General features: G+C 39.4%; 2 protein-coding genes across 2 annotated transcripts in view; both read left to right on the top strand.

Moving 5' to 3' along the window:
- cngb1a (cyclic nucleotide gated channel subunit beta 1a) overlaps positions 1-11,100 on the top strand; it is a gene marked incomplete at both ends in the record, with an annotated part of 38,254 nt that extends 27,154 nt beyond the window's left edge. Inside the window, 13 exons of the mRNA XM_079230457.1 lie at positions 352-560; positions 630-680; positions 841-927; positions 1,000-1,064; positions 1,546-1,668; positions 2,180-2,321; positions 2,441-2,600; positions 3,044-3,141; positions 3,582-3,665; positions 3,955-4,073; positions 4,409-4,555; positions 5,744-5,933; positions 10,918-11,100. Coding sequence (XP_079086583.1) covers positions 352-560; positions 630-680; positions 841-927; positions 1,000-1,064; positions 1,546-1,668; positions 2,180-2,321; positions 2,441-2,600; positions 3,044-3,141; positions 3,582-3,665; positions 3,955-4,073; positions 4,409-4,555; positions 5,744-5,933; positions 10,918-11,100 — 1,658 coding nt within the window. The remainder of the gene's footprint in view (positions 1-351; positions 561-629; positions 681-840; positions 928-999; positions 1,065-1,545; positions 1,669-2,179; positions 2,322-2,440; positions 2,601-3,043; positions 3,142-3,581; positions 3,666-3,954; positions 4,074-4,408; positions 4,556-5,743; positions 5,934-10,917) is intronic.
- Positions 11,101-22,935: 11,835 nt separating this feature from the next.
- Positions 22,936-25,710, top strand: part of LOC306747398 (kinesin-like protein KIFC3) — a gene marked incomplete at its 5' end in the record, with an annotated part of 47,272 nt that continues 44,497 nt past the window's right edge. The window contains 2 exon segments of the mRNA XM_079230458.1: positions 22,936-23,001; positions 23,570-23,704. Of these exon segments, the coding sequence (XP_079086584.1) occupies positions 22,936-23,001; positions 23,570-23,704 (201 nt within the window).

Here is a 25,710-nt window from a genome sequence, read left to right on the forward strand (position 1 = left end):
CAGCTGAGGTGTTCAGCATCTAGTCAGGATTCCTCCTGGACGCCTCCATTAGAGGTTTTCAGGCTCGTCCAACTGATAGGAGACCCTGAGGAAGACCCAGGACACGCTGGAGGGATTATATCTCTCAGCTGACTGGAACGCCTCGGGGTCCCCCAGAATGATCAGAACATGTTGCGGGTGAGAGGGAAGCCTGGGTCAGCCTGCTGGACCTGCTGCCACCGAGACCCAACCCCGGATAAGAGGAAGAAAATGGATGGATGATTATGATATATATGAGTATGATATGTATCATATATATGATTATAATATATATGATACATACGATGTGGGCTTCCTGTCTCTGCCTTACAGATCTCATCTACGTCCTCTGGCTCTTCTGTGTCGTGGCAGCGTGGAACTGGAACGTGTGGTTGATCCCCGTCCGCTGGGCGTTCCCCTACCAAACCTCCGAAAACCTCCACCTGTGGCTGCTGATGGACTACAGCTGCGACCTCATCTACATCGCCGACATCCTCATCTTTCAGCCCCGTCTGCAGTTCGTCCGCGGGGGAGATATCGTGGTCAGTGGAAGCAACATAAACAGCTGTCTGTTGATCTGAGCTTCTTTCACCTGAAACTTTTTATTTCAGTGTGATAAAAAGGACATGAGAGAAAACTACATGACCACTGAGAGATTCAAGGTGAGATGCACATCACATGCTTTCATGTTGGCTTGAGACCCTTTAGAGGTCACGTGACGATGCACAATAAAGACATAATACACATTATATAAACATAACTGTGTTCCACTTTGATGACTTGTTATCGATTAAACTTGAGAACTATATCATCTCTCTGCAGATGGATGTCATCAGTCTGTTTCCCATGGAGATCCTCTACTGTTTCACTGGTGTGAACTCGCTGCTGAGGTTCCCTCGTCTGCTGAAGGTGGGCTGGTTTATGTTGATGCAGATGTTCATTGAGTGAAGATGCTCTGCTGACTCATCTCTCCTCTGGCAGTACATGGCTTTCTTTGAGTTCAACGACAGAATGGAGGCTGTGATGAAGAAGGCGTATATCTACAGGTGAGGAGAGGTCTACCTCCTGGGTTAAGGTTAGGGTGAGGGGGTTACCTAACCCTAACCTTAACCCAGGAGCCACCAGGGAGAGCTGTTCCTCTCATTCAAGAGGCTTGATATCACAACCTGCAGTATGTTGGGTCTGGTTATGAATTACAAACAAAACAGGTAAATATCCTGACAGAGTAGTTCACAACATCAGTGGGTCGATCGTCATTATTACAGATTACTCGCACTGTCTGCATATTATTGTCACAGTCATGAAGCAAAACATAGTGATTCTAGAGCGACCTCAAGCTCACCCTGTAGATCTGAATGGCACCAGGATTGATCCTTGAGGAACCCCACATGTGATTATGTTTGGGCATTATGTTTGTGTGGATTAATTTAACCTGTGTGTGTGTGTGTGTGTGTGTGTCTGTGTGTGTGTGTGTGTGTGTGTGTGTGTGTGTGTGTGTGTGTGTGTGTGTGTGTGTGCGTGTGTCAGGGTGATCCGGACCTCCACCTACCTGCTGTACTCTCTGCACATCAATGCTTGTCTCTTCTACTGGGGATCCGACTATGAAGGACTGGGATCCACCAAATGGGTCTACAACGGGAAAGGCAACGCGTAAGAACCGCCGGTTACTTTCTGGACCAGTTCCTGAAGCTTCTGCTTCTCACCACCCTGTTAAACACATTATGATGTTTTTGAAGAGCTGGAGGGCAGGAGAACAGTGAGGCTGGAGGTGGCTGAGGGTTCATGACCACGAGTCCTGACAAAGTCTCATGACCCCGAGCTGTAGATGGCAGCAGTGTGCCGATGTAAGCCGTGAAAAAGAAGTCTGCCATCCGGTTAACATGGATTTTAACATGGAATTAAAAAAAGTCTTCTTTATGTTTATTAGGAAGGATGTTCCTTGGAGCTCCACCAGGAGCTTTAATAAATTAAACTGTGCATTGAGTTAAGACACGAGTTTGAGATGAAAATGAGCCTGAAGTTTGGTGATGAGTTTGAATCTCTTCACATGATGTTTTATGAGCTGAGAACTGAATATCAAAGCTGCATGATGAAGCTAAAAACAAGGCTGAAGACATGACTTTTAACTGTTGGTGGATCTCACATTGTGTTTTTCCTCCAGTTATATTCGCTGTTACTATTTTGCCGTGAAGACGTTGATCACCATCGGAGGACTCCCAGACCCCACCACCGTCTTTGAGATCTGCTTCCAGCTCATCAATTACTTTGTTGGCGTCTTTGCCTTCTCCATCATGATCGGTCAGGTCAGTTGGTAATCATATGGATCATGACGATATGACAAAGCGATGACAGTAAACAAAGAATCCAAAGTGAATGAGTTGAAGGTGTCTCTGGTCTTCTAAACCTGACTGTTTGCTCTCAGATGAGAGACGTGGTCGGAGCCGCGACCGCCGGGGAGAACTACTACCGAGCCTGCATGGACAGCACCGTCAAGTACATGAACTCCTACAACATCCCTGGAGAGGTCCAGAACCGCATCAAGACCTGGTACGACTACACCTGGAAGAGCCAGGGCATGCTGGGTAAGAGGTGTCCTCAGTTTGTGTCCTAGTAGAAGGTTTTTTTCTACAACACGAGACAAAACCGGGACAAACAATTAGGTTTAAACCTCATTCTCGGGCTCGTAAACAGAAGCAAACCAGAATTCAAAGAAACGCCCGAGAAGAATATTCTAAGAAGACACGAATAGAAATAGAATATAATTAGGTTTAAAATACAATAAAAGACGATATAAATGGACAAAACATGATGATAGCTTGAGTACAAATATAAAGAAAAAAATATAAATATTCATGTAAACTCACATTGAAAATGCCGTGAGATGAGTAAAAGTACAGCAGCCTGAAAGTACTAGAGTGATGCAGTGCATGTGTCTGGCGTAATGGTTTTATCTCCAGAAGTAAACGTTGTCCCTGAATGTCTCGTTTTTAGTTCAGGTATACTGACAGTGATGTTCTCTCTGCAGACGAACAGGAGCTGCTGATGCAGCTTCCCGCTAAAATGAGGCTGGACATGGCCGTGGACGTCAACTACACCATCGTCAGCAAGGTCGCCTTGTTTCAGGTATGAGATGAGATGAGATTAGATGAGATAAGATGAGATGAGATAAAATGAGATAAGATCAAATGAGATAAGATGAGATCAAATGAGATGAGATCAAATAAAATACGATGAGATGAGCTAAAATGAGATCAAATGAGATACGATGAGATGAGAAGATGAGATGAGATAAGAAGAGGAGATACGTTGAGATACGATGAGATGAGAAGATGAGATGAGATAAGAAGATGAGATACAATGAGATGAGAAGATGAGAGGATGAGATACGAGATGAGATGAGATCTCATGAGATGAGAAGATGAGATAAGATGAGAAGTTGAGATAAAATGAGAAGATGAGATGAGATGAGATACGATGAGATGAGAAGATGAGGTGAGATGAGGTGATCCTTCAACAACGGTGTGGAAACAGCTTCATGTGAAACGTCTCTCTGAATGTCTCAGGGCTGTGACAGACAGATGGTGTTCGACCTGCTGACGAGGCTCAAGTCGGTGGTCTACCTGCCCGGAGACTTTGTCTGTAAGAAGGTGTGTGTGTGTGTGTGTGTGTGTGTGTGTGTGTGTGTGTGTGTGTGTGTGTGTGTGTGTGTGTGTGTGTGTGTGTGTGTGTGTGTGTGTGTGTGTGTGTGTGTGTGTGTGTGTGTCACTGGTCCGTGATTTTGTGAATGTATTCTACAGCATCTGTGCCCTCGTATTGTTCTTCTCTTCATTAATACATTGTTAAAATGTGTGTTGACCTTCTCTCTGTGTGTGTGTGTGTGTGTGTGTGTGTGTGTGTGTGTGTGTGTGTGTGTGTGTGTGTGTGTGTGTGTTGCAGGGGGAGATCGGCAGGGAGATGTACATCATTAAACAGGGCGAGGTTCAGGTGGTGGGTGGTCCAGACCTGCAAACGGTGTTTGTTACCATCAGATCCGGCTCTGTGTTCGGAGAGATCAGGTCAGAGCTGCTTCCTTTCACTTAATAACTCAAGCAGACTAAAAGCTTCATCTGGAACACGTCAGCAGGACCACAATGTACAGCAAGCAAGACCACTTTAGAGGTCAGCAATGGAAGCAAGACCACTTTAGAGGTCAGCAAAGGAAGCAAGACCACTTTAGAGGTCAGCAATAGAAGCAAGACCACTTTAGAGGTCAGCAAAGGAAGCAAGACCACTTTAGAGGTCAGCAATAGAAGCAAGACCACTAAGAGGAAAACAGAGACTTTTATGATTTAGTTTTCTCTCAAATCGGAGTGAGATGTGACCACTCTTTCTCCTTTCATTGATTGGTCAGTTTGCTGGCAGGAGGCGGGGGGAACCGACGGACTGCCAACGTAAAGGCACACGGCTTCGCCAACCTCTTCATCCTGGATAAGAAGGACCTGGCAGAGATCTTGGTGCACTACCCAGAGTCCCAGAAACTCCTCCGCAAGAAAGCCAAGTAAGATAGAGTCTGCCCCCAAGGTGCTGCCTGGCTCATAGGTCACAGTCATCAAACACAGCCCTTATGTCCAGGGAGACAGTGACCTGTGTCCAATCAGGGAGAAACAGGAGAAATACTAAATAAATATAGAACACTAGATAAAACGATCAGGACTGAGAGCAGAACCAAAATAACTAAAAAGTTTATGTTAAGAAATAATGAACAGAAAGACCTTCAGACCACCATGGACTCTGAGCTGGTGACCTACATTCCAGTCAGATTAAACAGAAGGCTCAGAGCTGAAATGTATTTCAGTCTTCCTTCAGCTCAACACCCCTCAGCAGATCACGAGGAGACTTCAGAGCTTCTCTCAGGTATTTACTTCCTGTCTCGACCCAACACTTCATCTGATTGGCTGCCTTGAGGCTCTGAGGTCTATGACACCTTTGCTTCGAATGAAGAACCGCCTTTCACGAGTCACTGTGTGCCGGTTCTGTCTGACTGGTTCAGTTCTGACCCTTCAGTAGATAAATACCAAAGTAAGCACAAAAACATACATTATTTTATTGTATGGTAAATGGACTTGTACTTGTACAGCGTATGTCTGGTCTGTAGCTTTAACAATACATGTCATGTCATTTGTACATATCTTTCATCCCTGTTGCTTCTTTATATGCTGCTTCTTTATATACTTTATCTTTTATCTTGTGTGTTATTTGTATCTTCAAGTCGTACGGCACTAATATGACAAGAAATTTCCACTTGGGGATTAATAAAGTATCTATCTATCTATCAATGTATGGGAGGGGCTACAATCACTGGAAGGGCGACCACGATGAAAGCCCTGTTGTCTCGTTCCGTTTCCATCGTCCCCGTCGTCTCCTTCCGTCCCCGTCGTCTCCTTCCGTCCCCGTCGTCTCCTTCCGTCCCCGTCGTCTCCTTCCGTCCCCGTCGTCCTCCTGTCTTCTGATCTCCCTCCATCCTGGACAGGATTAGAGGCAGCTCTGTAATCTGCCCTCCTTGGTGGTGCAGAGGACGGGACGGACCAGGGGCAGATCATGGGGCTGATCTCTTGTAGGTCAGATCACGGTGCTGCAGCAGACTGGATAGACATGCTGTACGAGACCTCCGTGGTCTAGTTTCTGCTCATCAGGACCAGCACCCCGTCTCTCTAGACATCCTCATTGTGTCTCCGTGTTTGTGCAGGACGATGTTGACGAAGGACGCGAAGCCAGACGAGAAGGCCGGAGCTAAAGAGGCCATGCAGGTTATTCCGCCGAGACCGGACACACCTGAGATGTTCAAGGCGGCCCTGAAGGTATCCCAGCAGGTGGGAATAGAGGGGACCTTCACCAAACTGAGGAAGACCTACCAACCAGCTGAGACCACAGCAGAGGTGAGACGCACTAGAGGATCAGGACAGACGCTGCTAGAAAGACAAACATGGACATTTTGCTGTTTCAAGGTTTTTCTGACTCAAAACAATAACTGTGTGTTTTAACTTCCGGATCATCAGGTCAGTTTAAATGGACAGGGTTGTCCACCAGTCGTCTCTCTGTCTGTCCAACAAATGAGTCCTTGATTGTCTTTCGATCATCTGGACAGTGAAGCGCTTACCGACACGTTAAATGTCCAATAGCTACAGATAGATACATCTTTTCAAATTCATTCTCAAATCAAACCTTTATAGTTCCAGGTCGAAAGATGGAAATGAGCTCCTCAGTTCTTCTGCTCAGTTCTTCTCCTCAGGTGTTCTCCTCAGGTGTTCTCCTCAGGTGTTTCCTCTGTTCTCCTCAAGTGTTCTCCTCAAGTGTTCTCCTCAGGTGTTCTCCTCTGTTCTCCTCAGGTGTTCTCCTCTGTTCTCCTCAGGTGTTCTCCTCTGTTCTCCTCTGTTCTCCTCAAGTGTTCTCCTCAAGTGTTCTCCTCAGTTCTTCTGCTCAGTTCTTCTGCTCAGTTCTCCTCTAGTGTTCTCCTCTAGTGTTCTCCTCTAGTGTTCTCCTCTAGTGTTCTCCTCTAGTGTTCTCCTCTAGTGTTCTCCTCAGGTGTTCTCCTCAGGTGTTCTCCTCAAGTGTTCTCCTCAAGTGTTCTCCTCTGTTCTCCTCAAGTGTTCTCCTCTGTTCTCCTCAGGTGTTCTCCTCTGTTCTCCTCAGGTGTTCTCCTCTGTTCTCCTCAAGTGTTCTCCTTAGGTGTTCTCCTCTGTTCTCCTCAGGTGTTCTCCTCAAGTGTTCTCCTCTGTTCTCCTCAAGTGTTCTCCTCAAGTGTTCTCCTCTGTTCTCCTCAGGTGTTCTCCTCAAGTGTTCTCCTCAAGTGTTCTCCTCTGTTCTCCTCAGGTGTTCTCCTCAAGTGTTCTCCTCAGGTGTTCTCCTCAGGTGTTCTCCTCTGTTCTCCTCAGGTGTTTCCTCTGTTCTCCTCAGGTGTTCTCCTCAGGTGTTCTCCTCAGGTGTTCTCCTCAGGTGTTCTCCTCTGTTCTCCTCAGGTGTTTCCTCTGTTCTCCTCAAGTGTTCTCCTCAGGTGTTCTCCTCAGGTGTTCTCCTCTGTTCTCCTCTGTTCTCCTCAGGTGTTTCCTCTGTTCTCCTCAAGTGTTCTCCTCAGGTGTTCTCCTCAGGTGTTCTCCTCAGGTGTTCTCCTCAGGTGTTCTCCTCTGTTCTCCTCAGGTGTTTCCTCTGTTCTCCTCAGGTGTTCTCCTCAGGTGTTCTCCTCAGGTGTTCTCCTCAGGTGTTCTCCTCAGGTGTTCTCCTCAGGTGTTCTCCTCTGTTCTCCTCAGGTGTTTCCTCTGTTCTCCTCAAGTGTTCTCCTCAGGTGTTCTCCTCAGGTGTTCTCCTCTGTTCTCCTCTGTTCTCCTCAGGTGTTTCCTCTGTTCTCCTCAAGTGTTCTCCTCAGGTGTTCTCCTCAGGTGTTCTCCTCAGGTGTTCTCCTCAGGTGTTCTCCTCTGTTCTCCTCAGGTGTTTCCTCTGTTCTCCTCAGGTGTTCTCCTCAGGTGTTCTCCTCAGGTGTTCTCCTCAGGTGTTCTCCTCAGGTGTTCTCCTCAGGTGTTCTCCTCAGGTGTTCTCCTCTGTTCTCCTCAAGTGTTCTCCTCTGTTCTCCTCAAGTGTTCTCCTCAGGTGTTCTCCTCTGTTCTCCTCAGGTGTTTCCTCTGTTCTCCTCAGGTGTTCTCCTCAGGTGTTCTCCTCAGGTGTTCTCCTCAGGTGTTCTCCTCAGGTGTTCTCCTCTGTTCTCCTCAAGTGTTCTCCTCAGGTGTTCTCCTCTGTTCTCCTCAAGTGTTCTCCTCTGTTCTCCTCAAGTGTTCTCCTCTAGTGTTCTCCTCAAGTGTTCTCCTCAAGTGTTCTCCTCAAGTGTTCTCCTCTGTTCTCCTCAAGTGTTCTCCTCTGTTCTCCTCAGGTGTTCTCCTCTGTTCTCCTCAGGTGTTCTCCTCTGTTCTCCTCAAGTGTTCTCCTTAGGTGTTCTCCTCTGTTCTCCTCAGGTGTTCTCCTCAAGTGTTCTCCTCTGTTCTCCTCAAGTGTTCTCCTCAAGTGTTCTCCTCTGTTCTCCTCAGGTGTTCTCCTCAAGTGTTCTCCTCAAGTGTTCTCCTCAGGTGTTCTCCTCAAGTGTTCTCCTCAAGTGTTCTCCTCAGGTGTTCTCCTCAGGTGTTCTCCTCTGTTCTCCTCAGGTGTTTCCTCTGTTCTCCTCAGGTGTTCTCCTCAGGTGTTCTCCTCAGGTGTTCTCCTCAGGTGTTCTCCTCAGGTGTTCTCCTCAGGTGTTCTCCTCTGTTCTCCTCAGGTGTTTCCTCTGTTCTCCTCAAGTGTTCTCCTCAGGTGTTCTCCTCAGGTGTTCTCCTCTGTTCTCCTCTGTTCTCCTCAGGTGTTTCCTCTGTTCTCCTCAAGTGTTCTCCTCAGGTGTTCTCCTCAGGTGTTCTCCTCAGGTGTTCTCCTCAGGTGTTCTCCTCTGTTCTCCTCAGGTGTTTCCTCTGTTCTCCTCAGGTGTTCTCCTCAGGTGTTCTCCTCAGGTGTTCTCCTCAGGTGTTCTCCTCAGGTGTTCTCCTCTGTTCTCCTCAGGTGTTTCCTCTGTTCTCCTCAAGTGTTCTCCTCAGGTGTTCTCCTCAGGTGTTCTCCTCTGTTCTCCTCTGTTCTCCTCAGGTGTTTCCTCTGTTCTCCTCAAGTGTTCTCCTCAGGTGTTCTCCTCAGGTGTTCTCCTCAGGTGTTCTCCTCAGGTGTTCTCCTCAGGTGTTCTCCTCAGGTGTTCTCCTCTGTTCTCCTCAGGTGTTTCCTCTGTTCTCCTCAGGTGTTCTCCTCAGGTGTTCTCCTCAGGTGTTCTCCTCAGGTGTTCTCCTCTGTTCTCCTCAAGTGTTCTCCTCAGGTGTTCTCCTCTGTTCTCCTCAAGTGTTCTCCTCTGTTCTCCTCAAGTGTTCTCCTCAGGTGTTCTCCTCTGTTCTCCTCAGGTGTTTCCTCTGTTCTCCTCAGGTGTTCTCCTCAGGTGTTCTCCTCAGGTGTTCTCCTCAGGTGTTCTCCTCTGTTCTCCTCAAGTGTTCTCCTCAGGTGTTCTCCTCTGTTCTCCTCAAGTGTTCTCCTCTGTTCTCCTCAAGTGTTCTCCTCAGGTGTTCTCCTCTGTTCTCCTCAGGTGTTCTCCTCTGTTCTCCTGAGGTGTTCTCCTCTGTTCTCCTCAGGTGTTCTCCTTTGTTCTCCTCAAGAGTTCTCCTTAGGTGTTCTCCTCTGTTCTCCTCAGGTGTTCTCCTCAAGTGTTCTCCTCTGTTCTCCTCAAGTGTTCTCCTCAAGTGTTCTCCTCTGTTCTCCTCAGGTGTTCTCCTCAAGTGTTCTCCTCAAGTGTTCTCCTCTGTTCTCCTCAGGTGTTCTCCTCAAGTGTTCTCCTCAGGTGTTCTCCTCAGGTGTTCTCCTCAGGTGTTCTCCTCAGGTGTTCTCCTCTGTTCTCCTCAGGTGTTTCCTCTGTTCTCCTCAAGTGTTCTCCTCAAGTGTTCTCCTCAGGTGTTCTCCTCAGGTGTTCTCCTCAGGTGTTCTCCTCAGGTGTTCTCTTCAGGTGTTCTCCTCTGTTCTCCTCAGGTGTTCTCCTCAGGTGTTCTCCTCAGGTGTTCTCCTCAGGTGTTCTCCTCTGTTCTCCTCTGTTCTCCTCAGGTGTTTCCTCTGTTCTCCTCAAGTGTTCTCCTCAGGTGTTCTCCTCAGGTGTTCTCCTCAGGTGTTCTCCTCAGGTGTTCTCCTCTGTTCTCCTCAGGTGTTTCCTCTGTTCTCCTCAGGTGTTCTCCTCAGGTGTTCTCCTCAGGTGTTCTCCTCAGGTGTTCTCCTCAGGTGTTCTCCTCTGTTCTCCTCAAGTGTTCTCCTCAGGTGTTCTCCTCAAGTGTTCTCCTCCTCTGTTCTCCTCAAGTGTTCTCCTTAGGTGTTCTCCTCTGTTCTCCTGAGGTGTTCTCCTCAGGTGTTCTCCTCAGGTGTTCTCCTCTGTTCTCCTCAAGTGTTCTCCTCAGGTGTTCTCCTCTGTTCTCCTCAAGTGTTCTCCTTAGGTGTTCTCCTCTGTTCTCCTCAGGTGTTCTCCTCAAGTGTTCTCCTCTGTTCTCCTCAAGTGTTCTCCTCTGTTCTCCTCAAGTGTTCTCCTCTGTTCTCCTCAGGTGTTCTCCTCAGGTGTTCTCCTCAGGTGTTTCCTCTGTTCTCCTCAAGTGTTCTCCTCAGGTGTTCTCCTCAGGTGTTCTCCTCAGGTGTTCTCCTCAGGTGTTCTCCTCAGGTGTTCTCCTCTGTTCTCCTCAGGTGTTTCCTCTGTTCTCCTCAAGTGTTCTCCTCAGGTGTTCTCCTCTGTTCTCCTCAGGTGTTCTCCTCAGGTGTTCTCCTCTGTTCTCCTCAAGTGTTCTCCTCAGGTGTTCTCCTCTGTTCTCCTCAGGTGTTCTCCTCAGGTGTTCTCCTCAGGTGTTCTCCTCTGTTCTCCTCAGGTGTTTCCTCTGTTCTCCTCAAGTGTTCTCCTCAGGTGTTCTCCTCTGTTCTCCTCAAGTGTTCTCCTCAGGTGTTCTCCTCAGGTGTTCTCCTCTGTTCTCCTCAAGTGTTCTCCTTAGGTGTTCTCCTCAAGTGTTCTCCTTAGGTGTTCTCCTCAAGTGTTCTCCTCTGTTCTCCTCAAGTGTTCTCCTCAGGTGTTCTCCTCAAGTGTTCTCCTCTGTTCTCCTCAAGTGTTCTCCTCAGGTGTTCTCCTCAAGTGTTCTCCTCAGGTGTTCTCCTCAAGTGTTCTCCTCTGTTCTCCTCAGGTGTTCTCCTCTGTTCTCCTCAGGTGTTCTCCTCTGTTCTCCTCAGTTCTTCCCCTCTGTTTGTTTTATATATCATGAAGAGCACCGATCAGCAAATAGAAGGAAAGGAAGTAAGGAAGGACAGATTCATCTCTTGTCATGTTGACCTCCCTCCATCTTGTCCTTCCTTCAGGCTCCTCCCCCCATCTCTCCGGTCCCGCCCCCCTCGCCGATGCACCGCCGCTCTCCACTTCCTGTGGTGGCGGTTCAGGACCAGGACGACGCCGTGTCGGAGACCTCCGACAGCACGGTGGTCATCAGGATGACGCCGCAGCCGCGAGGAGAGGAGCTGCTCACCGTGGAGAGAAAGGAGTGAGTCGTCCTCACGGGACTCTTCTGCTTCCTGAATACGTTTCATCAACCTCAGAGACAACAAACCCCAGTGCATTCTGGTCTCTGTCCTCTTGAAGAAAAACACCAGTCTGATGATGATGATGATGTTCTTCTTCTTCTTCTTCTTCTTCTTCTTCTTCTTCTTCTTCTTCTTCTTCTTCTTCTTCTTCTTCTTCTTCTTCTTCTCCCAGACATAAATTCAGGAAAATAAATTACCCTTGAAGTCTATATCAAACGTAATGATGAACATCTCATAGTTTAATAAGTGATGAATGAACCTCTCATATTTAAATGATGAATAAACATCCCATAGTTAATAGTATGTTGACAGTCAGAGCTCCTGGACCACATGTCTGAATTATTAGATGTTATTTAGTTCAGTCGATGGAGAACTAAATGCCGAGTATCAGTTGAAGGAGAGAAGAAATCAGCAGTCATTGGTCAAAGAAACAGGAAGCTTTGATTAAAACAGGAACTACTTCCTGTTTCAGAGTTTCACTATAAAATCATCGTAGAACAAACTGGAGTTAACTTCATCAAAACTCTTCTTCTAGAAACAGAAGGATAGAATGAGAATCATGTATTTGTCAGGTATGTTACACATACTTTGTCTTGGCGGGTGGAGCAGACATTAGACAAACAACAACAACCCAACACAGTGCAAGACATTTAAAGATATTACATTTACAATAGAATATACAATAAAGTGCACAGACAAACAGATGACAGTACCTTAAATGTTAAACAAGTGTAATGTGAAAGTGACGTGTATTAAATATGAGGTATGAAGGGATGTGCAGAGGGTGACAGGACAACTAGTCTGTTAGAACATCAGCTGATCACTTCAAACCTCTTGTATCAATATTTACTGATCAATAATCATATCTGTCATGTAAATTAAACACAATGATGTGTCTCTCTAAAGTTTCTCTCTGTTTACATAGTTGTTATTGAAGAAAATCAAATATAACAGCTGGTTGTGTATATGCATGGATTTCATATGACATCACTAATAAACTGTTATTATTGGATATTGAACAGATCACTCAAACGAGATTAAGATGTTGTCATTTTACTAGCAGCAATGTGTTTTGTATTAATTTAGTAAGGTTTGTAGTTTCATCATTTGATGAATTGAATAACGTGAACAAAGAGATTAAGGTGAATAAAGTTAATAAAGTGAATAAACTGAACAAGGTGAATAAAGTTAATGAAGTTAACAAAGTGAATAAAGTCAAAAAGGTTTTTAAAAAGTCAAATAAGTGAACAAAATTACTAAAGTTAAAAAAAGTGAATTATGTAAACAAAGTGGATAAAGTGGATAAAGTTAACAAAGTGGATAAAGTTAACAAAGTGAATAAAGTGGATAAAGTTAATAAAGTTAACAAAGTGGATAAAGTTAACAAAGTGAATAAAGTTAACAAAGTTGACAAAGTGAATAAAGTTAACAAAGTGGATAAAGTTAACAAAGTTAATAAAGTGAATAAAGTTAACAAAGTGGATGAAGTTAACAAAGTTAATAAAGTGAATAAAGTTAACAAAGTGGATAAAGTTAACAAAGTGGATAAAGTTAACAAAGTTAATAAAGTGAATAAAGTTAACAAAGTGAATAAAGTTAACAAAGTGGATGAAGTTAACAAAGTGAATAAAGTTAATAAAGTGGATAAAGTTAATAAAGTTAACAAAGTGAATAAAGTTAACAAAGTGGATAAAATTAACAAAGTGAATAAAGTTAACAAAGTGAATAAAGTGGATAAAGTTAATAAAGTTAACAAAGTGAATAAAGTTAACAAAGTGAATAAAGTTAATAAAGTGGATAAAGTTAACAAAGTGAATAAAGTAGATAAAGTTAACAAAGTGAATAAAGTTAACAAAGTGAATAAAGTTAACAAAGTGAATAAAGTAGATAAAGTTAACAAAGTTAATAAAGTTAACAAAGTGAATAAAGTTAACAAAGTGAATAAAGTAGATAAAGTTAACAAAGTTAATAAAGTTAACAAAGTGAATAAAGTAGATAAAGTTAACAAAGTTAACAAAGTTAACAAAGTGAATAAAGTTAACAAAGTGAATAAAGTTAATAAAGTGGATAAAGTTAACAAAGTGAATAAAGTAGATAAAGTTAACAAAGTGAATAAAGTTAACAAAGTGAATAAAGTTAACAAAGTGAATAAAGTAGATAAAGTTAACAAAGTGAATAAAGTTAACAAAGTGAATAAAGTTAACAAAGTGAATAAAGTGAATAAAGTTAACAAAGTGAATAAAGTTAACAAAGTGAATAAAGTAGATAAAGTTAACAAAGTTAATAAAGTTAACAAAGTGAATAAAGTAGATAAAGTTAACAAAGTTAACAAAGTTAACAAAGTGAATAAAATTAACAAAGTGGATAAAGTTAACAAAGTTAATAAAGTGAATAAAATTAACAAAGTGGATGAAGTTAACAAAGTGGATAAAGTTAACAAAGTTAATAAAGTGAATAAAATTAACAAAGTGGATGAAGTTAACAAAGTGGATAAAGTTAACAAAGTGGATAAAGTTAATAAAATTAACAAAGTGAATAAAGTTAACAAAGTGAATAAAGTTAATAAAGTGGATAAAGTTAACAAAGTGAATAAAGTGAATAAAGTAGATAAAGTTAACAAAGTGAATAAAGTGGATAAAGTTAACAAAGTGAATAAAGTGGATAAAGTTAACAAAGTGGATAAAGTTAATAAAATTAACAAAGTGAATAAAGTTAACAAAGTGAATAAAGTTAATAAAGTGGATAAAGTTAACAAAGTGAATAAAGTTAATAAAGTGGATAAAGTTAACAAAGTGGATAAAGTTAATAAAGTTAACAAAGTGAATAAAGTAGATAAAGTTAACAAAGTGAATAAAGTTAATAAAGTGGATAAAGTTAACAAAGTGAATAAAGTTAACAAAGTGGATAAAGTTAACAAAGTGAATAAAGTTAATAAAGTGGATAAAGTTAATAAAATTAACAAAGTGAATAAAGTTAACAAAGTGAATAAAGTTAATAAAGTGGATAAAGTTAACAAAGTGAATAAAGTTAATAAAGTGGATAAAGTTAACAAAGTGGATAAAGTTAATAAAGTTAACAAAGTGAATAAAGTGAATAAAGTAGATAAAGTTAACAAAGTGAATAAAGTTAATAAAGTGGATAAAGTTAACAAAGTGAATGAAGTTAACAAAGTGAATAAAGTTAACAAAGTGAATAAAGTTAATAAAGTGGATAAAGTTAATAAAGTTAATAAAGTTAACAAAGTGAATAAAGTGGATAAAGTTAATAAAGTGGATGAAGTTAATAAAGTGGATAAAGTGAATAAAGTTAACAAAGTGAATAAAGTGAATAAAGTTAATAAAGTGGATGAAGTGAATAAAGTTAACAAAGTGAATAAAGTTAACAAAGTGAATAAAGTTAACAAAGTGAATAAAGTTAATAAAGTGGATAAAGTTAATAAAGTTAACAAAGTGGATAAAGTTAATAAAGTGGATGAAGTTAATAAAGTGGATAAAGTGAATAAAGTTAACAAAGTGAATAAAGTTAACAAAGTGAATAAAGTTAACAAAGTGAATAAAGTGAATAAAGTGAATAAAGTGGATAAAGTGAATAAAGTTAACAAAGTGAATAAAGTTAACAAAGTGAATAAAGTTAATAAAGTGGATAAAGTTAATAAAGTTAACAAAGTGGATAAAGTTAATAAAGTGAATAAAGTTAACAAAGTGAATAAAGTAGATAAAGTTAACAAAGTGAATAAAGTAAACAAAGTGAATAAAGTGAATAAAGTTAACAAAGTGAATAAAGTGAATAAAGTGAATAAAGTTAACAAAGTGAATAAAGTGGATAAAGTTAACAAAGTGAATAAAGTGAATAAAGTTAACAAAGTGGATAAAGTTAATAAAATTAACAAAGTGAATAAAGTTAACAAAGTGGATAAAGTTAATAAAATTAACAAAGTGAATAAAGTTAACAAAGTGAATAAAGTTAATAAAGTGGATAAAGTTAACAAAGTGGATAAAGTTAATAAAATTAACAAAGTGAATAAAGTTAACAAAGTGAATAAAGTTAATAAAGTGGATAAAGTTAACAAAGTGAATAAAGTGAATAAAGTAGATAAAGTTAACAAAGTGAATGAAGTGGAAAAAGTTAACAAAGTGGAAAAAGTGAATAAAGTTAACAAAGTGGAAAAAGTTAACAAAGTGAATAAAGTTAATAAAGTGGATAAAGTTAACAAAGTGAATAAAGTTAACGAAGTGGATAAAGTTAACAAAGTGAATAAAGTGAATAAAGTGAATAAAGTAGATAAAGTTAACAAAGTGAATAAAGTGAATAAAGTTAACAAAGTGAATAAAGTTAATAAAGTGGATAAAGTTAATAAAGTGAATAAAGTAGATAAAGTTAACAAAGTGAATAAAGTGAATAAAGTAGATAAAGTTAACAAAGTGAATAAAGTGAATAAAGTGGATAAAGTTAACAAAGTGGATAAAGTGAATAAAGTTAACAAAGTGGATAAAGTTAACAAAGTGAATAAAGTGAATAAAGTAGATAAAGTTAACAAAGTGGATAAAGTTAACAAAGTGGATAAAGTTAACAAAGTGGATAAAGTTAACAAAGTTAACAAAGTGGATAAAGTGAATAAAGTTAACAAAGTGAATAAAGTTAACAAAGTGAATAAAGTTAACAAAGTGAATAAAGTGAATAAAGTAGATAAAGTTAACAAAGTGAATAAAGTGAATAAAGTGGATAAAGTTAACAAAGTGGATAAAGTTAACAAAGTGGATAAAGTGAATAAAGTTAACAAAGTGAATAAAGTTAACAAAGTGAATAAAGTTAACAAAGTGGATAAAGTGAATAAAGTTAACAAAGTGAATAAAGTTAACAAAGTGGATAAAGTGAATAAAGTTAACAAAGTGGAAAAAGTTAACAAAGTGAATAAAGTTAACAAAGTGAATAAAGTTAACAAAGTGGAAAAAGTTAACAAAGTGAATAAAGTTAACAAAGTGAATAAAGTTAACAAAGTGGATAAAGTGAATAAAGTTAACAAAGTGGAAAAAGTTAACAAAGTGAATAAAGTTAACAAAGTGAATAAAGTTAACAAAGTGGAAAAAGTTAACAAAGTGAATAAAGTTAACAAAGTGAATAAAGTTAACAAAGTGGATAAAGTGAATAAAGTTAACAAAGTGGAAAAAGTTAACAAAGTGAATAAAGTTAACAAAGTGAATAAAGTTAACAAAGTGAATAAAGTTAACAAAGTGGATAAAGTGAATAAAGTTAACAAAGTGAATAAAGTTAACAAAGTGAATAAAGTTAACAAAGTGAATAAAGTTAACAAAGTGGATAAAGTGAATAAAGTTAACAAAGTGAATAAAGTGAATAAAGTTAACAAAGTGAATAAAGTGAATAAAGTTAACAAAGTGGATAAAGTTAACAAAGTGAATAAAGTGAATAAAGTTAACAAAGTGAATAAAGTGAATAAAGTTAACAAAGTGAATAAAGTGAATAAAGTTAACAAAGTGAATAAAGTGAATAAAGTTAACAAAGTGAATAAAGTTAACAAAGTGGATAAAGTGAATAAAGTTAACAAAGTGAATAAAGTGAATAAAGTTAACAAAGTGAATAAAGTGAATAAAGTTAACAAAGTGAATAAAGTGGATAAAGTTAACAAAGTGAATAAAGTGAATAAAGTTAACAAAGTGAATAAAGTGGATAAAGTTAACAAAGTGAATAAAGTGAATAAAGTTAACAAAGTGAATAAAGTGGATAAAGTTAACAAAGTGAATAAAGTTAACAAAGTGAATAAAGTTAACAAAGTGGATAAAGTGAATAAAGTTAACAAAGTGAATAAAGTGGATAAAGTTAACAAAGTGAATAAAGTTAACAAAGTGAATAAAGTGAATAAAGTTAACAAAGTGGATAAAGTTAACAAAGTGAATAAAGTGGATAAAGTTAACAAAGTGGATAAAGTGAATAAAGTGAATAAAGTTAACAAAGTGGATAAAGTGGATAAAGTTAACAAAGTGGATAAAGTTAACAAAGTGGATAAAGTGAATAAAGTTAACAAAGTGAATAAAGTTAACAAAGTGAATAAAGTTAACAAAGTGAATAAAGTGAATAAAGTAGATAAAGTTAACAAAGTGAATAAAGTGAATAAAGTAGATAAAGTTAACAAAGTGAATAAAGTGAATAAAGTGGATAAAGTTAACAAAGTGGATAAAGTTAACAAAGTTAACAAAGTGGAAAAAGTTAAAGTGAATAAAGTTAACAAAGTGAATAAAGTGGATAAAGTTAACAAAGTGAATAAAGTGGATAAAGTTAACAAAGTGAATAAAGTTAACAAAGTAGATAAAGTTAACAAAGTGAATAAAGTGAATAAAGTGGATAAAGTAAACAAAGTGAATAAAGTGAATAAAGTGGATAAAGTTAACAAAGTGGATAAAGTGAATAAAGTTAACAAAGTGAATAAAGTGAATAAAGTAGATAAAGTTAACAAAGTGAATAAAGTGAATAAAGTGGATAAAGTTAACAAAGTGAATAAAGTTAACAAAGTGAATAAAGTGGATAAAGTTAACAAAGTTAACAAAGTGAATAAAGTTAACAAAGTGAATAAAGTTAACAAAGTGAATAAAGTGAATAAAGTGGATAAAGTTAACAAAGTGGATAAAGTGAATAAAGTGGATAAAGTGAATAAAGTGGATAAAGTGAATAAAGTGGATAAAGTGAATAAAGTGGATAAAGTTAACAAAGTGGATAAAGTGAATAAAGTGGATAAAGTTAACAAAGTGGATAAAGTGAATAAAGTTAACAAAGTGAATAAAGTGAATAAAGTAGATAAAGTTAACAAAGTGAATAAAGTGAATAAAGTGGATAAAGTTAACAAAGTGGATAAAGTTAACAAAGTTAACAAAGTGGATGAAGTGAATAAAGTTAACAAAGTGGAAAAAGTTAAAGTGAATAAAGTTAACAAAGTGAATAAAGTTAACAAAGTGAATAAAGTTAACAAAGTGAATAAAGTGAATAAAGTTAACAAAGTGAATAAAGTTAACAAAGTGAATAAAGTTAACAAAGTGAATAAAGTGAATAAAGTTAACAAAGTGGATGAAGTTAACAAAGTGAATAAAGTGAATAAAGTTAACAAAGTGGATAAAGTTAACAAAGTGAATAAAGTGAATAAAGTTAACAAAGTGAATAAAGTGGATAAAGTTAACAAAGTGAATAAAGTGAATAAAGTTAACAAAGTGAATAAAGTGGATAAAGTTAACAAAGTGAATAAAGTTAACAAAGTGGATAAAGTTAACAAAGTGAATGAAGTGAATAAAGTTAACAAAGTGGATAAAGTTAACAAAGTGAATAAAGTGGATAAAGTAGATAAAGTTAACAAAGTGAATAAAGTTAACAAAGTGGATAAAGTTAACAAAGTGGATAAAGTGAATAAAGTTAACAAAGTGAATAAAGTGAATAAAGTTAACAAAGTGAATAAAGTTAACAAAGTGAATAAAGTTAACAAAGTGGATAAAGTTAACAAAGTGAATAAAGTGAATAAAGTTAACAAAGTGGATAAAGTTAACAAAGTGAATAAAGTGGATAAAGTGAATAAAGTTAACAAAGTGAATAAAGTGGATAAAGTTAACAAAGTTAACAAAGTGAATAAAGTTAACAAAGTGAATAAAGTTAACAAAGTGGATAAAGTTAACAAAGTGAATAAAGTTAACAAAGTTAACAAAGTGAATAAAGTTAACAAAGTGAATAAAGTTAACAAAGTGGATAAAGTTAACAAAGTGAATAAAGTTAACAAAGTGAATAAAGTGAATAAAGTTAACAAAGTGAATAAAGTGAATAAAGTTAACAAAGTGAATAAAGTGAATAAAGTTAACAAAGTGAATAAAGTTAACAAAGTGGATAAAGTGAATAAAGTTAACAAAGTGAATAAAGTGAATAAAGTTAACAAAGTGAATAAAGTGAATAAAGTTAACAAAGTGAATAAAGTGGATAAAGTGAATAAAGTTAACAAAGTGAATAAAGTGAATAAAGTTAACAAAGTGAATAAAGTGAATAAAGTTAACAAAGTGAATAAAGTGAATAAAGTTAACAAAGTGAATAAAGTGAATAAAGTTAACAAAGTGAATAAAGTGGATAAAGTGAATAAAGTTAACAAAGTGAATAAAGTGAATAAAGTTAACAAAGTGAATAAAGTGAATAAAGTTAACAAAGTGAATAAAGTTAACAAAGTGGATAAAGTTAACAAAGTGAATAAAGTTAACAAAGTGAATAAAGTGGATAAAGTTAACAAAGTGAATAAAGTTAACAAAGTGAATAAAGTGAATAAAGTTAACAAAGTGGATAAAGTTAACAAAGTGAATAAAGTGGATAAAGTTAACAAAGTGAATAAAGTTAACAAAGTGGATAAAGTTAACAAAGTGAATAAAGTGGATAAAGTTAACAAAGTGAATAAAGTTAACAAAGTGAATAAAGTTAATAAAGTGAATAAAGTTAACAAAGTGAATAAAGTTAACAAAGTGAATAAAGTTAATAAAGTGAATAAAGTTAACAAAGTGAATAAAGTTAACAAAGTGAATAAAGTTAATAAAGTGAATAAAGTTAACAAAGTGAATAAAGTTAACAAAGTGGATAAAGTTAACAAAGTGAATAAAGTGGATAAAGTGAATAAAGTTAACAAAGTGAATAAAGTGAATAAAGTTAACAAAGTGAATAAAGTTAACAAAGTGGATAAAGTTAACAAAGTGAATAAAGTTAACAAAGTGAATAAAGTTAACAAAGTGGATAAAGTTAACAAAGTGAATAAAGTTAACAAAGTGGATAAAGTGAATAAAGTTAACAAAGTGAATAAAGTGAATAAAGTTAACAAAGTGAATAAAGTGGATAAAGTGAATAAAGTTAACAAAGTGAATAAAGTGAATAAAGTTAACAAAGTGAATAAAGTGAATAAAGTTAACAAAGTGAATAAAGTTAACAAAGTGGATAAAGTGAATAAAGTGGATAAAGTTAACAAAGTGAATAAAGTGAATAAAGTTAACAAAGTGAATAAAGTTAACAAAGTGAATAAAGTGAATAAAGTTAACAAAGTGAATAAAGTTAACAAAGTGAATAAAGTGAATAAAGTTAACAAAGTGGATAAAGTTAACAAAGTGGATAAAGTGAATAAAGTGGATAAAGTTAACAAAGTGGATAAAGTTAACAAAGTGAATAAAGTGAATAAAGTTAACAAAGTGGATAAAGTGAATAAAGTGAATAAAGTTAACAAAGTGAATAAAGTTAACAAAGTGAATAAAGTGAATAAAGTTAACAAAGTGGATAAAGTTAACAAAGTGGATAAAGTGAATAAAGTGGATAAAGTTAACAAAGTGAATAAAGTTAACAAAGTGAATAAAGTGAATAAAGTTAACAAAGTGGATAAAGTTAACAAAGTGGATAAAGTGAATAAAGTGAATAAAGTTAACAAAGTGAATAAAGTTAACAAAGTGAATAAAGTTAACAAAGTGAATAAAGTTAACAAAGTGGATAAAGTTAACAAAGTGAATAAAGTTAACAAAGTGGATAAAGTGAATAAAGTTAACAAAGTGAATAAAGTGAATAAAGTTAATAAAGTGGATAAAGTTAACAAAGTGAATAAAGTGGATAAAGTTAACAAAGTGAATAAAGTTAACAAAGTGAATAAAGTTAACAAAGTGAATAAAGTTAACAAAGTGGATAAAGTTAACAAAGTGAATAAAGTTAACAAAGTGAATAAAGTTAACAAAGTGAATAAAGTTAACAAAGTGGATAAAGTTAACAAAGTGAATAAAGTGGATAAAGTTAACAAAGTGAATAAAGTGAATAAAGTTAACAAAGTGAATAAAGTTAACAAAGTGAATAAAGTTAACAAAGTGGATAAAGTGAATAAAGTGAATAAAGTTAACAAAGTGAATAAAGTGGATAAAGTGGATACAGTTAACAAAGTGAATAAAGTTAACAAAGTGAATAAAGTTAACAAAGTGGATAAAGTGAATAAAGTGAATAAAGTTAACAAAGTGAATAAAGTGGATAAAGTGGATAAAGTTAACAAAGTGGATAAAGTGGATAAAGTGGATAAAGTTAACAAAGTAATGTGAAGTCCTTCGTGAGGACACACAATTGGTTTCCGGCGTCCAAAACGATGGTAGCTCTGATGGTAACCATAGAAACACAGGAAACGGCTGCAGGAAGCAGAGGAAGCTCTTATTGTGTCGGTCTGAGCCAAAGAGGAAAGACAGAAGAAACAAGAAAAGGCGGGAAAATAGAAACAATGCGGACCTGAAAGCTGAACACAGGAAGCTTCATCATCATCGGCCCAATCCTAAGGTGCATCCCAAGTCTCTGAACGGTTGTTTCCTAGCTCCTGGCTCCTCGATCCTCCATTGAACAGGAAGTGGTTCTGCGTCACCATCTTGACGGCCGGCCCAAAGCTCTTATTCTGCTCTGAGGAGGAGGAGCCACGAGAGCGGGCTTCCAGGAAGTGTTTTAACGCTGGACACGCCCCCTCACTGTTCATCTGTTATGCGATTGGACGCTGCGGGTCACATGACGCCTACGGGTCACATGACGCCTACGGGTCACAAGACGCCTACGGGTCACATGACGCCTACGGGTCACATGACGCCCGTATGGGTCACATGACGCCCATTCGGGTCACATGACGCCTACGGGTCACACGACGCCCATACGGGTCACGTGACGCCTACGGGTCACACGACGCCCGTATGGGTCACATGACGCCTACGGGTCACATGACGCCTACGGGTCACATGACGCCTACGGGTCACAAGACGCCTACGGGTCACATGACGCCTACGGGTCACATGACGCCCGTATGGGTCACATGACGCCCATTCGGGTCACATGACGCCTACGGGTCACACGACGCCCATACGGGTCACGTGACGCCTACGGGTCACACGACGCCCGTATGGGTCACATGACGCCTACGGGTCACATGACGCCCATACGGGTCACACGACGCCTACGGGTCACATGACGCCTACGGGTCACACGACGCCCATACAGGTCACATGACGCCTACGGGGTCACATGACGCCCATACTGGTCACATGACGCCTACGGGTCACATGACGCCTACGGGTCACATGACGCCTACGGGCCACATGACGCCCATACGGGTCACACAACGCCCATTCGGGTCACATGACGCCTACGGGTCACACAACGCCCATACGGGTCACATGACGCATACGGATCACATGACGCCCATACGGGTCACATGACGCCCATTCGGGTCACACGACGCCTACGGGTCACATGACGCCTACGGGTCACACAACGCCCATACGGGTCACACGACGCCTACGGGTCACATGACGCCTACGGGTCACATGACGCCCGTATGGGTCACATGACGCCTACGGGTCACATGACGCCTACGGGCCACATGATGCCCATACGGGTCACATGACGCCCATACGGGTCACATGACGCCCATACGGGTCACATGACGCCTACGGGTCACACGACGCCCATACAGGTCACATGACGCCTACGGGTCACATGACGCCTACGGGCCACATGACGCCCATACGGTCACATGACGCCCATTCGGGTCACATGACGCCTACGGGTCACATGACGCCTACGGGCCACATGACGCCCATACGGGTCACATGACGCCCATTCGGGTCACATGATGCCCATACGGGTCACATGACGCCCATTCGGGTCACATGACGCCTACGGGTCACACGACGCCTACGGGTCACATGACACCCATACGGGTCACATGACGCCCATACGGGTCACACGACGCCTACGGGTCACATGACGCCTACGGGTCACATGACGCCTATGGGTCACATGACGCCCATACGGGTCAATACGACGTCTACGGGTCACGTGACGCCTGTACGAGTTAACTCTTCATATATCAACTATTTATATATTAACTCTATATATATTAACTATTTATATATTAATATATAAAGATATATAGAGTTCATATATAAAGAGTTAATATATGTATATATTAACTCTTTATATATTAACTATATATATATATATATTAACTCTTTACATATTAACTCTATATATATATTAACTCTTTATATATTAACTATATATATATATAGAGTTCATATATAAATAGTTTATACATATAGAGAGAGAGTTAATATATAAATAGTTCATATATATAGAGTTAATATATAAATAGGTCATATTTATATAGAGTTAATATATAAATGGTTCATATATATCGAGTTAATATGTATAGAGAGTTTATATATGAAGAGCTAATATATTTAATATATGAAGTGAGCTTTAATAACCAGTCAAAGACCTTCATGACGTCACACACACGTAAACTCACGTCAACATTCTTCCGCCTCTCTTTCATGCGCGCTCACGCCACCGAATCCACACATGTCCCGCGGTCTGTGAAGGCAACGCAGACAGCAGCGGGCTTGACTTTTAGCAGCGAGCCGAGGCAGAGACGAGAGACAGGAGACAGGAGACAGGAGACAAGACCTCTGCGGGCACCAGGACCTCTGTCTCCGAGGGAAGCCGCGCACAGAGCGGGAGGAAGAGGAGCCGCTGCTCGTGGCCAGAGGTAAGGAAAAGTTTCTGTCTTGGACCTGTGCTGGCTCGGGAGGACTCGGGAGGACTCGTCTGTCCTCGGGAGGACAGACGAGTCCTCCCGAGTCCCCTCGAGTCCCCCCGAGTCCTCCCGAGGACAGACGCGTTCCTCCCGAGGACAGACGAGTCCTCCCGAGTCCTCCCGAGGACAGACGCGTTCCTCCCGGGTAAAACGCGTCCAAAGTGTCCCCGCTGCGCACGCGTCCCCGTGTCTCCGCGTCCCCGTGACTCGTCACGTGGCCGTCCAGCGCTTTCGGCGCTTCAAAGGCTTTTCTTTGCGCAACAAAAGAGCCGCGGCCTCACCTGCTGGAAGCGCACACGCTCGTGTCGTGGGTCTGTGCCAGTGAGGGCGCAACGTGTTGTTGCTATGAGCGCGTCATTGTAACGTGTTGTTGCTATGAGCGCGTCATTGTAACTGTTGTTGCTATGAGCGCGTCATTGTAACTGTTGTTGCTATGAGCGCGTCATTATAACGTGTTGTTGCTATGAGCGCGTCATTGTAACGTGTTGTTGCTATGAGCGCGTCATTGTAACGTGTTGTTGCTATGAGCGCGTCATTGTAACGTGTTGTTGCTATGAGCGCGTCATTGTATCTGTTGTTGCTATGAGCGCGTCATTGTAACTGTTGTTGCTATGAGCGCGTCATTGTAACGTGTTGTTGCTATGAGCGCGTCATTGTAACTGTTGTTGCTATGAGCGCGTCATTGTAACTGTTGTTGCTATGAGCGCGTCATTGTAACGTGTTGTTGCTATGAGCGCGTCATTGTAACTGTTGTTGCTATGAGCGCGTCATTGTAACTGTTGTTGCTATGAGCGCGTCATTGTAACTGTTGTTGCTATGAGCGCGTCATTATAACGTGTTGTTGCTATGAGCGCGTCATTGTAACGTGTTGTTGCTATGAGCGCGTCATTGTAACTGTTGTTGCTATGAGCGCGTCATTGTAACGTGTTGTTGCTATGAGCGCGTCATTGTAACTGTTGTTGCTATGAGCGCGTCATTGTAACTGTTGTTGCTATGAGCGCGTCATTGTAACTGTTGTTGCTATGAGCGCGTCATTGTAACTGTTGTTGCTATGAGCGCATCATTGTAACTGTTGTTGCTATGAGCGCGTCATTGTAACGTGTTGTTGCTATGAGCGCGTCATTATAACGTGTTGTTGCTATGAGCGCGTCATTGTAACTGTTGTTGCTATGAGCGCGTCATTGTAACGTGTTGTTGCTATGAGCGCGTCATTGTAACTGTTGTTGCTATGAGCGCGTCATTGTAACGTGTTGTTGCTATGAGCGCGTCATTGTAACGTGTTGTTGCTATGAGCGCGTCATTGTAACTGTTGTTGCTATGAGCGCGTCATTGTAACGTGTTGTTGCTATGAGCGCATCATTGTAACTGTTGTTGCTATGAGCGCGTCATTGTAACGTGTTGTTGCTATGAGCGCGTCATTATAACGTGTTGTTGCTATGAGCGCGTCATTGTAACTGTTGTTGCTATGAGCGCGTCATTGTAACGTGTTGTTGCTATGAGCGCGTCATTGTAACTGTTGTTGCTATGAGCGCGTCATTGTAACTGTTGTTGCTATGAGCGCGTCATTGTAACTGTTGTTGCTATGAGCGCGTCATTGTAACTGTTGTTGCTATGAGCGCGTCATTGTAACTGTTGTTGCTATGAGCGCGTCATTGTAATTGTTGTTGCTATGAGCGCGTCATTGTAACTGTTGTTGCTATGAGCGCGTCATTATAACTGTTGTTGCTATAAGCACGACAACATCTTGAACTCATTAGCATGTAAGGATTGAAATGTATCAAAGTTCCTCTCATTTGCAATGATGAGGAGAAATACCCGGAATGCAACAGGTCACTGGGGTGGACTGGGTTCAGGTCCAGTGGTCCAGAGTCAGATTGAGGCTGATGCACAGAAGATTGTCCCAGTTCAGAGACAACCTGCAGGTCGGTTAGTTGTGGGGTCCTGTAGAGGGGTCCTGT

The sequence above is a fragment of the Taurulus bubalis genome (assembly GCF_910589615.1).
Source record: "Taurulus bubalis genome assembly, chromosome: 15".
Lineage (NCBI taxonomy): Eukaryota > Metazoa > Chordata > Actinopteri > Perciformes > Cottidae > Taurulus > Taurulus bubalis.